Genomic DNA, 11918 nt, shown 5'->3' with positions numbered 1-11918 from the left:
GCTGTGTACCAGAAATGAGTAACTGCATGCTAGAGGCATATCACCATCCATGTTGACGGTATCCGCCCTGCTCACCTTGAGGATCTTCTCGTTGTAGATGTTGGCCATGGAGGAGATGAAGCACTGGGCTAATAGCAGCACGTAGCCCACGCCGAAACGACGCAGCTGCCGGACCACGGGCTCACTCCACGCCGGCTCTGGTAGCCCGTCTAGCCAATCGGACCCGGAGCCGGACTCCACCCCCGACGAAGCGCTGATGTTGTGGTTTCGGAGCTCCATGAGATGGTGGGTGAAGGCCAGGCAGCTGTTGGAGGGTGGGGAGAGCGGAGCGACGTGGAGGCCGGGCATGGCGATGGCATGCTGGCTGCCACCGGTGCCCATAGTCAGGGCCACGATGGACAGGAAGAGGATGATCAGGGCGGCCCACTGCACCCACGACAGGCGCCTCCTGCAAGGCAGACAAGTGCAATGATGACATTACTGTGGGTGTTAAAGACTGTGACACCATTACATTGTGTGTGTGATCAGCCTGGTAAACCAGCCCCCCATATTACAATGTATTTCATACAGACGGTCCTAGCTGTGTTGTATAGAAAAATGATTGCTTCCTGGTGGAGCAGACTGATAACGTTTAAAACAATAGGATCTGGCCATAGAGCTCGAAAGTCCCGCCCCTTAGTTCCGCATTTCACGGGACCTAAGCTGACCATCTAACAACATGGTAGCGTGTAAATATCTTCCGATCACAGTCATTATATGCGCTGGGCTCCAAATATGCTGTTTAAGAGGCTAGATAAAGATTATTCATGCAGAAGCATCAATGTTTTGTTCCGAGGCCGTTTGCATGAAAAATGTGAAGAAACACAGCTTTCTAAAAAGTTTGGGGGTTCGTACGAAAAATTAAACAAAAATATCAGAAACAACATATGTGGAGCTCGTGGCACAACTCGAAGGGGAACGAAATATCATTTTAATACCGCCATTGGATTACATGCTACGATTTTCGGCTAAAAACGCCGTTGAGGTCCCATGAAATCGGGGGAAGTGACGTCACTTTCGAGCTCTATAGCCAATCACTTACGTCAGGGATATGACATAATGCCTGGCTATTAGCCAACCGAAACACAAAATGTATAAAATGTAACACAAATGTCAACATTATAGCACACAAAAAGTCCCTCTGCTTGCTGACTGGCCGGGAAAAGATTGGACTGGCATAATGGAGGCAAAGCTAGACTACCATTGAAATGGGTAACTAGTCAAGCAGCAGGGCTTGGGCAGGCTTATGGACGGGCTAGGTGTCGACCGTAAGAAATAAAACTCACTCAGTTCAGAGCTTATCAGAGCTTAGTAATTTAGCGCTGCTTAATGCACATTCAACTTTTCCAGCTTTCCAGCCTAATCCAAAGCCAGCTGTATACTGTATGTACATACTGTACATACTGCTTATAATACACTCTATGGGAGATATTGTGTGACATACTAAATCCTTTTCTTTACCAGTGCTGTAAGATAATCCCAAATCAGCTTCTGTACACAGACATTGGCTGAGATAGGCAGTGATTGGCAACCTGTATTCAAAAGCTAGAATCCAGTGCCACAAATTGCAATTTGCTATTGCAAATTTACCTGTCCAATTAGGTAAACACTTGGATGAATTGCACAGGTTAAACTAGGTCATTTGGAACATGTGGCACTGGATTGTAGTTTCTGAATCCAGATTGCCCATTACTATGTACAGGTGGTATTGAACGACATGCCTCCGTTTGTTTGTCTTTTACGCTGGCTTAGCGAAGTCTGCCTGGAAGAGGAGGTTTCTATTTACCGTTACCTCAATGGCTAAATAAAGGTCAAATAAACAAATGAAACTATTTTCTTTGGCAAGCACTTACTTCAGCACCAGTCTGAACAGAACAGCCGTAGTCAGGATGACGACATTGGAAAATAACACTGCCATGGCCTATGAGAACAGTGAAAGAGATAAGAAATGAATTGACATTGCAGACCTCACTGTCACTACAGATATGTGGCCAGACAAAAATTATAGAAGATAACATTCATCACATTATTTATGAATTCTGGAGCAACACTTGTGTGACTGGACAAGTGCTCTATGAGAACTATTAGTGAACAGTGCTGTCTACGGGTCATTTACAGTATGACAGATAAGAGCAGACAGATAAAGGAATTTATGTTGGATAACAAGCCCCTGTTGCATGACTTGCTCATCCTTAAGTCTGCAGTATTAATGAGGATATTCATGTCTTTTGTCTCCTTACAGGCGACATTACAGGAGACACTGACGAAGGCAACAGCCGAAACGTTTGTCTACACTTCTGCTGCTATGTAGCCTAAATCATAAAAAAATGAAATAGAAGAAAAGAAGAACCCGAGTGCGATCCACTTTTTCACCTTCCTTACAGCAGTGGTCTCCGATTATTTTTCTCCAAAGGCCAAATTACGTAGAGCAAGTGAGGCTGCGTGCCAAACCAACGCCCCAATCCAATGAGAAGTTAGATGGTGGGCCAAACGTTTGCCATTTCCGGGCCGGATTTGGCCCACAGGCCTTTGTTTGGAGACCAAGGCCCTACAGGTTAGAAGTCAACAGCACGGTGGCCCACTTCAAACAGCAAGGAGTTAACTCATTTACAACTTGGTGAACCACTGAAAAGCTTTTGGAAGCATGATTTTGCGGTTAAAAAAAACAATTATATTAATAAAGATAAAACAATAATAATATTAATAATAACAAAGCCTTAGTTAATTTAATGATGAGAGGGGTTTTGCTGATGTGTGTAAATAGAGGACCGCACTTGGGCCCCGGCTTATGAGCTTACACTTAGCTTTACATGGGGCCACACGCTGTTAAACTTTGTTCATGACATGAAAAATTGAAAGTCAAATCATTCATTCAGAAAAATCATTCATTCATTCATTCATACTGGCTGGAGATAGGTCATGACGTAGAAGATGATGAGGTTGTCCAGGAAGTAGAGGAAGGCCGGCACAGACCACTTCAGGAAGCCCAGCAACGAGGAGCCAGACGAGCAGCACAGCTCACTGAACGGCCGACCCTCTACAACAAAAGAATGACCTCTTAAGACACGGCACCTGTTATCAATTACCAGAATGGCAATGATCAGGTCGTTATGTACTACTAAAGACCCTGTGCACTGTCATAGTGGTGTAGTACTATGGTAGTCAAGTTTCTTCAGTGACTATTACAACGTTACAGTGGTGGAACGGTGTGTGTTAACGGTCTACGAGAGGTTTTTCATGTCTTTATATTATTACATTATTATATGTTTTATTCATTCAGTGAGCTCATGCGTCCATGTTACCCCTTGTGTGTACCGCTGATGGAGGGAGAAGATCTACTTATCAGATATTTACACAAGCTATTAAAATAAATCTGAATTTTGGACATTTTTATTATCCAATAATTTGATGATTAAAACATACAGCAACAATCAGCTCTTAAGTATAGTTTTAATGGAGACTTAGCCAGTGTAAGTTTAGTTGATCTATCTGAAAGGTCTGTAAAAGCCACATACACACACAGTGCCTTCTTCTCCTGGCACATACTGTTGTTCACTATACTTTAACCCTGTATAGTGCAATACAAAAATTTAGAATATTCTGAGTAACTGCAAATCATTATCCATCAAAGCAAGATAAGACAAGATGACTGAAGACTCACCTCGAATCACTACCCTCAGGGCCATGATAAGGCAGAATACTAGCTTGATGGCCTCAGCCAGTAGGTTGACTGAGGCAGGCAGAAAGTCATACTTGTTGTCTGTGAATGCAAAGAATGGAGAAGGTGTTGGTGGGAAATAACACGTCACATTTGTATGTTTTTTCGTTTTCTCCCATAATCACATATTTACTCAATATCGTCATGGGCATTCTGAACTGAAGGTTCATAGGGCTTGTCCGGTTAATGTTGCCTATGTGAACAAAGCACACTTACCGTAAGTAAACAAAACACAGACTCATTTTCACTTTCACTCTCACTCTCACTCTCACTCTCACTTTCACTCTCTCTCTCACACACACACACACACACACACACACACACACACACACACACACACACACACACACACACACACACACACACACACACACACACACACACACACACACACAAAGGCAAAGACAAACACAAACAAACACACACACACACACACACACACACACACACACACACACACACACACACACACACACACACACACACACACACACACACACAGAGTTCAAAGTAATTCTTAAACCGTGCAAAACGTACACAATAAATCCTTAAGTCAGCATACCTGCGTTGGCTGCAAACTTGAGCAGGAGGATGCGACTGGTGCCTAGGATGACGAAGCCCAAGCCCAGGCCCAGGGTGCAGATGGAGGTGCGGGAGCAGCGGCACGCCTGTGGGCAGCAGCTGGAGCAGCTACGCGACGCCGATAAGGAGGAGTAGGAGTAAGGAGCCATGAGGAAAAGGAACGATAGCCCTTTGTGGTCTAGGCTTGGCAGAATGATGGTTTGGCTCACTGCAAAACAAACAACAAACGTGTCACACAGACAGTACATTTTCCTGTTTAATAAGCATATCCGAAGCAGCCGGTGTGACAAACTAAGTCAAATCAAGTCAGCTTTTATTGTCACTTTCTTCATATGCACAAGTCATACAAGGAAAATGAAATTACGAAACTATCTGGTGCCTGTAACAACTGGTGACCCAGATGTCAGAACAAACGGTGATTGGTCATACTTTAGGTAAATGTCCCTCTTAGGGCATTTTCACAGCTAGTCCTCTTTCAGTGAACCAAACTCAGTCCTCTTTAAGTCGACCAAAAAGACAGCAAAAGGTTGATCTTTCTGGTCCTGTTAGGCTTTTATGGTGTGTCAGTCCTCTTTTTGATCACACCCAGCCCTAGAGCCCTACTTAAGTGATTACGCCTAGTCACAAGTGTAACTTGTCAGAAATCATAAGTGAACCGTACTAACAAGACCACGTCAACAAAGGTCACAGTACGGTTCACTTACAAGGGGTCTAGGTACAATTTGAAGCATTCACACATATGCACAGAAATTGCTGAGTCACAGGTTTGAGTTCACTTAAATGGATGAAAGGGACCAGGTGTGTGTAATCAAATTTAGTTTTGTCCAATCGCTGTGTTTCTCACATCTGGAGTAGTGTTAAAGTACTCCGACAGATGTATACAACACTAGACTACTACTAGTAGTCTATATTTCACTGTTTCAACCATGTAATACCATACTACTAGTGTTGTAATCACATCTGTAAGAGTACTTAAACCTCTACTTCACACAACTCGGAGTAACCACTTAGGGACAAATGATAGTCTAAGTCTACCACGTGGTGTGGGTACCCACACTAGTATACCCTATGAAGTTAAGAACATGTGCTGAAGCGCATGAATTCTCAACTGTAACAAGTAACAACACACATACATACCACCAGAATGACTGTCAATGACTATGGATATATCTTGGTCGTTTCATCTTTCTGGCCAGTGCTGTTTCTCAATCTGCATCATTGGCAGACCTACAATACAGGCGGGGTAGGAGGTAGTAGTTTCAGTATTTGTCAAGTGACAACAATGCCTCCCAAAACAAACAAAACAGTGCCGAAACCTAACCTGACCATGAGTAGCATCTTTGATACACGAAATGAGAGGCATGTGTCTTTTAAACAAAGGGCTGCTGAGGGGCTGAACTGGTTACTTCAGCAAGGCAGATTCATAATTGAGTTAGCTGCAATTGTTGCTACAGTACCTTGTCGTGTTTACAATGACAAACCACAAACACAGTTCTTCCGTGACAGAGCCATCTATGGGTTCTGTCTACGGCTCGCCCCTCAACAGAGACATTAAAATAGACTTGTTATTAATTAGATATGGGACACTTACATTGCCCATACACGTTGTGCTCTCCTAGTAGAGACTACCGTACTTCATTGACACCTAAGCTCGAGCTGTCATGTTGTACTGTCGGTAGTCCAAAAAAAGGCATAATGGAAGGGTTGCTTAAAGACAGTTTCCTAAATAACATTTATGTATTATAAAGACAAAGCAACGCTGTCTGATAAACAACTACACTCTTGTCAGGCTAGCTGTCTGAAGTCAGCTGCTGTCAGTTCTCCAAAACAGGGAAGTCGATATTTTCAGAATCAAAGTTAACGCAACTCTTAACAGTTACACAGACAAGTAAATCAAAGTAGTTAATGCCGGCATATATAAACACGATGAAGGTAATCATTTAATATCGCATACCTGCCTTCCCATGGTTTTTATATGGTGATGGTGAGGATTGGTTTGTTTTGCAACCTGCACACCTTCCTGGATAGCAGCAGACATGCGCAGTGAAGAATAGTAAAACGCAACGTCATCGACGCGCTGGCTGTGTCCAAGAGCGCTGAGGCTGAGCATCCGCATGGCCTATTGTGTGCATAGAAGAATTGGGCCTAGTTTTAGTCAGATAGTAAACGATGTTTTTTGATCAGGATAATCAATGTCGACAGAGCGAGGCAACTGCATAAATTAATAGAAAGAAGAAGCTATCTCTTCTTAATCATGTGACCAATGACACACATGTCAAATGAAATGCCACAGTGACTGAAACAGTTGGAGTAGGCCTACAGGTAGGGCCTACTGGGATTAAGGGGATACAAAGTATTTTAGTGGAGATCACACTTAAGCCGTCAACAATGTTGCATAGAAATAATAGGATTTGGACTACTAAATTATCCGTCATGAAAATTAAATTCGTGAAAATTTGAACAAAAAGGCCTAATAATGTTTTTGATAGTGTGTAGTATAGACCTACCGGATCAAGCTATTCCCGTCGAGGAGCTACTCGGACGAAATTAAGTTTCTTCTCGTTTTTCTCCTAAAAGCTTTGTCTGAAACTTACAACTACAAACAACTGATTCGATGTAGTATTACTTTAGCGCTACCTTGTTATCACTCTTACAACAACATAAGCACATAGGCTAACCTCCCCACCATCCAAATAGATTTTTGCTTTCCACCAGGCTAGCCTACATATCTTTTTTTTCGCGCCGAGCCCTACTCGGCTTTAGTTTCACCTCACCTCATAGTCAATTTTGCAACACTACACCAACTATCTCGCAAAAATAACCTTTTCTGCTGCATCCGCAGACCTAATTATGGCCAACTCTACCTGCGCCTGCAGTGATCTAGCTAATGCTAATGAAAGACTAGCCAAAGCCAACATGACGATTGAAACACTTAGACGTGACATTCGCCGGCTACAATGCGAGGTAGTCATAAAATCCCATAACACCACGTTGAAACACCAAACCAGTAATACTAGCGCCAACCTAACTACACTATCTTTTTTCCCCAGCCACAGCAAACACCAGCCGAAGTCCCCCCCGAATCCACCGTGCTCCACTCCCGCGCGTCGTAGCTGGACGGAGGTGGTTAACGGCGGCAGGGGAGTACTGCAGAAATGTTCACCACCTCTAGTGACTAGCAATCGTTTTTCTGTACTTGACTCAGTCATCGATGCAGAAACTGACCCTGTCCCCCCCTCCCACCAGGTGCCCAAGCCTCTACCACAAAGAGTGCGACCCAGAAGCCGCCGGACCCTCGCTACCCCCAGGCAAATCACCCGAGAGCAGCCTGCCCATTCAGAACCCCGGCGACCATCAACAGTCCTCATAGGATCTTCGATGGTTCGCCACGCAACCCTACGAAACGCCCAGACGTGGTGCCTACCTGGAGCTCTCGTAGCCGATGTCCAGTCGAATGTGCCGGACGCGCTGTCACAGTATCCTACTGCCACAACTCTCATTGTCCACGCAGGCTCCAATGACATCCGGCTGCAGCAGTCTAAAAAACTTGAGTCCGATTTCCTCTCCCTTATTAATACCCTTAGCAGCACTGGAAAAAAATACGCTATCTCAGGCCCCATCCCCTCTGTTTGTTTCTCTGCCTTCCAGTTCTCCCGAATCCGCCAACTGCACGTCTGGCTGATGAGACACTGCCGCCAAGAAGCCATTCCCTACGTTGACAACTTCTCCGCTTTCTGGAACCGCCGTAACCTCTTCGCACGAGATGGAAGGCACTTAAACAGATCTGGCGCTCGTCTCCTCGCGACCAACCTAGAGCTGACCCTCGAAGCCCACCGGTCCTTGGATTGACTAACAGGTGTTTCAAATCCAAAGCACTACACCAATTTAGACACTGCGTGCCCAACAGAGAGTTCCCCTCTAGCTATCCACGCTGTCACTACCCGTAGGAAAGCTCGCAGATATAGACCCTCTGGTTGTGTACACAACAACCTAATTACGATTGCACCTGAACGCATAAACAATAGCTCTACTACTTTGAATGTTAATGCTGCATTACTTAACGTGCAGTCCTTGACCAACAAAAGCTTCGTAGTAAACCAGCTGGTCTCGGACAAAAACATAAGCTTTATGTTCCTTACCGAAACATGGCTTAAAGACGACGGGGCTGCTACTTTTATTGAGGCTTGCCCTTCCGATTACAAATTCCTTCACGCCCCGAGACCAAAGAAACGAGGCGGAGGCGTAGCCATACTTTTCTCCAACAAATTTAATTGTACTAAGATGAATCTGGGCTCTTTCTCTTCATTTGAATACTTGGCAATGAGGGTCCAAGCAAACCTCAAACTGATCATTATTGTTCTGTACCGTCCACCGAAATTCGTCATTTCTATCTGATTTCTCCACCTTCATGTCGGACGTACTTACTAACTATGACAAAGCAATAATTGCTGGCGACTTTAATATCCACGTAAATAAATCAGATGACGCAATAGCCAAGTCTTTCTTGGACACATTAAATGGATTCGGCGTCGTCCAGAATGTTACAGAACAGCCTACCCATCGAAAAGGCAACACACTTGACCTTGTTATTTCACATGCACTTGACATCAACAATATATCGGTCACGGACGTCGGCCTCTCCGACCACCACTGTGTGTTTTTTGATTTTGACATTTCAACACAAATTAGCACACCCAACAATGTCATTCACAGACGACGCATTAATGCCTCTGCTGAGCTTAAGATTTCAGACCTCATCAAATCAGGTGACCTACTAAATGGTCACTGCACACCTGATGAAATGGTTGATAGCTTCAACAACAACTTAAGAGGAATTCTAGATAACATAGCTCCAATTAGAACGACGACAAGAACCAGAGCTAGGTATTCACCTTGGATGAATGACTCACTTAGAGCCTTAAAAAGAAAATGCAGAGTAACCGAGCGTCTTTGGAGGAAAACTAAATTAGAAGTCCACAGACAATCCCTTAGGGATGAGATCTCCTCCTACAATAATGCGGTACGCTCAGAGAGAAAAGCATATTTTTCCAAAATCATAACAGACAACCAGCATAATGCGAAAGTTCTTTTTTCCACTATTGACCACCTGCTTAATCCAACACATAGCAATAACAACCTAAATGCAGCATCACATGCCAAGTGCGAGGAATTTGCTAGATTTTTTAATAAAAAGATTGCCGACATTAGAGAAGGCATCCAAGGTGGAAACGCAGCAACCTCTGTCGCCCACTCAGGCGATACACCGAGGGGAGGGTTAAACCCCCCTAGGAGACCTGAGAGCTTCCAAAAGTTTTGTCCAATTACAGAGGACGACCTCTGTAAAATAGTCAGGGAAAGTAAGCAGTCTACCTGCAGCCTTGACGCGATCCCCACATATCTGCTAAAAAACGTACTTGGTTGCTTAGCAGCACCTTTACTGCAAATTGTTAACACCTCTATGCTTACAGGCATTTTTCCAAGCTCATTCAAAACAGCCATGGTAAAGCCACTCCTAAAAAAGACAAATTTAGATCAGAATTCTTTAAACAACTACCGACCTATATCAAACCTCCCCTTTATAAGCAAGGTACTAGAAAAAGTTGTATTTAAACAGCTTAATCAACATCTGGCTGGGAATGATATCTTGGAAAAATTCCAATCAGGCTTTAGAGCCAACCATAGCACCGAAACAGCACTAACCAAAATAATAAGTGATCTTAGGCTCAACACTGCCGCAAACAAAGTTTCAGCACTTATCCTCCTCGACCTCAGTGCCGCCTTTGACACGATAGACCACAACATACTAATTGACCGCCTTGAATCTTGGGTAGGCTTGTCCGGTCACGTCTTAGAGTGGTTCAAAACATATATTACAGGAAGACAGTTTTTTGTCACCATCGGAGAATACGTCTCCAACAAGTATGATGTGCCTTTTGGAGTTGCTCAGGGTAGTTGCTTGGGCCCTCTCCTCTTCTCTCTCTATATGTTGCCCCTGGGCTCCATCATCAGAGAGCACAATGTTGATTTTCATAGCTATGCCGATGACACTCAACTATATATCTCTGTCGAGCCTAGCCAAACCACTGCCATTCATGCCTTGACTAAATGCATGTCTGCCATTACAGATTGGATGAACAGTAACTTCCTAAAATTAAATGAAGATAAAACTGAAGTGTTGCTCATTGGGCCTAAGAAAAAACGTGCAAAACTCCACTCAAGCCTAGGTGACCTAAGCATACACATTAAAGATAAGGTTACTAGCCTAGGTGTGGTCATAGACTCGGATTTGAGCTTTGAGCCTCACATCAACAAGATAACAAAATCTGCTTTTTTCCATCTTAGAAATGTCAACAAAGTGCGCGGCTTGGCCCCCCGACAAGACGCTGAGAAACTTATTCATGCCTTTGTCACCAGTAGGATAGACTACTGCAATGCTCTTTTCTCTGGTCTCCCAAAAAAATTAATTGACAAATTGCAACTCATTCAAAATTCTGCGGCAAGAATCCTAACAAGAACCAGAATGAGAGAGCACATCTCTCCTGTCTTGGCAGACCTGCACTGGTTACCTGTCTCATACAGAATCGACTTTAAGATTCTGCTCACAGTATTTAAAGCATTAAATGGACTTGCCCCTAGCTATATCTCAGACATGCTCTCTTTTTATGCCCCTGCTCGAGCTCTCAGGTCCACTGATGCCAAGCTGCTAAGGACCCCCACCCCCCCGCAGAAGAAGATCGGCGACGCCGCGTTTGCCTGCTATGCGCCCAAGAGATGGAACACCCTCCCCATCGAGATCCGATCAGCCACCTCCGTCGACTCCTTTAAGAAGCAGCTGAAGACCCACCTCTTCATCCTTGCCAACTCCTAGCTGCCAAGACGTCATAGTGTCCCAGCCGCCGCAGCGCCCTTACTACTCGCAATCCAGCCCTGGCAGGGGGCTCCCCTAGGTGGCCGCTGGTCTCTGCCTGAGGTTTCTTCCTGACTACAGGGGGTCTTTTTTCTCAGACCTCACTGAGCTTTTTTTCCCCCTCACAAACTATGAATCAAGCGAAAGGGAGTTTTTCCTCACCCCTGATGCCACCAGGGGCCGCACCTGAGCGCCCAATCTCTGTGTGACTATCTATGACTTATGATAGGCCCAGCCACTATGGACCTTACACATCTAAGAATCCTGGTCCTAACCTACGTTGACCTTATGACTCTACATTCTCTGTCTATCTCTTCTTCCTCTGCCTTCCTGCTTTTTCTGCCTCTCCTCTACACCTCTCCTTTTAAATCTATCTCTCCTCTCCTTTTAAATCTATCTCTAACAATGTTTTTTCCCATTTGTTAAGCACTTTGAGTTACATGCCTTGTATGACACAGTGCTATACAAATACAATTATTATTATTATTACATAGGGCCTATATCCTATAGGTTTATGCAGTGAATATAGATGTAGACCACAGCCCTTTTCCTAGAAAAATTACACCACACACTGTAACTGTAACTGCAACATTTTTCCGATCTTCTAGTGCCGTTTATGATGAGCCTACGCAAATTGTTGCGTCATTTTCCTGTTAAGTTTACAGGAGTGGC

General features: G+C 44.2%; 2 protein-coding genes across 2 annotated transcripts in view; one reads left to right on the top strand and one right to left on the bottom strand.

The window, feature by feature from the left end:
• The window catches only part of slc35a5 (solute carrier family 35 member A5), a 15156-nt gene extending 8778 nt beyond the window's left edge, over positions 1–6378 (bottom strand). Inside the window, exons 1-7 of the mRNA XM_063213990.1 lie at positions 6294–6378; positions 5477–5566; positions 4320–4547; positions 3701–3799; positions 2943–3076; positions 1893–1960; positions 76–448 (exon numbers count right to left, since the gene is read on the bottom strand). Coding sequence (XP_063070060.1) covers positions 76–448; positions 1893–1960; positions 2943–3076; positions 3701–3799; positions 4320–4488 — 843 coding nt within the window. The 5' untranslated portion in view covers positions 4489–4547; positions 5477–5566; positions 6294–6378. The remainder of the gene's footprint in view (positions 1–75; positions 449–1892; positions 1961–2942; positions 3077–3700; positions 3800–4319; positions 4548–5476; positions 5567–6293) is intronic.
• A 700-nt stretch (positions 6379–7078) lies between these two features.
• LOC134461816 (uncharacterized) lies at positions 7079–8707 on the top strand. The gene is made up of 2 exons (XM_063214659.1): positions 7079–7462; positions 7586–8707. The coding sequence occupies exons 1-2, from the start codon at positions 7190–7192 to the stop codon at positions 8186–8188; spliced, it is 876 nt and encodes a 291-aa protein (XP_063070729.1). The 5' UTR covers positions 7079–7189; the 3' UTR covers positions 8189–8707.
• Positions 8708–11918: the final 3211 nt, after the last annotated feature.

This window comes from Engraulis encrasicolus, chromosome 13, assembly GCF_034702125.1.
Source record: "Engraulis encrasicolus isolate BLACKSEA-1 chromosome 13, IST_EnEncr_1.0, whole genome shotgun sequence".
In the NCBI taxonomy this organism is placed as follows: domain Eukaryota; kingdom Metazoa; phylum Chordata; class Actinopteri; order Clupeiformes; family Engraulidae; genus Engraulis; species Engraulis encrasicolus.
This window is presented reverse-complemented; position numbering and strand designations above follow the sequence as displayed.

Bases quoted from the DNA above. Each gene is read 5' to 3' on its own strand.
- LOC134461816 (XM_063214659.1), top strand. From the start codon at position 7,190: ATGGCCAACTCTACCTGCGCCTGCAGTGATCTAGCTAATGCTAATGAA. The intron at 7,463-7,585 runs GTGGTTAACGGC...CCCTCCCACCAG, and splicing joins CGCGTCGTAGCTGGACGGAG to GTGCCCAAGCCTCTACCACA.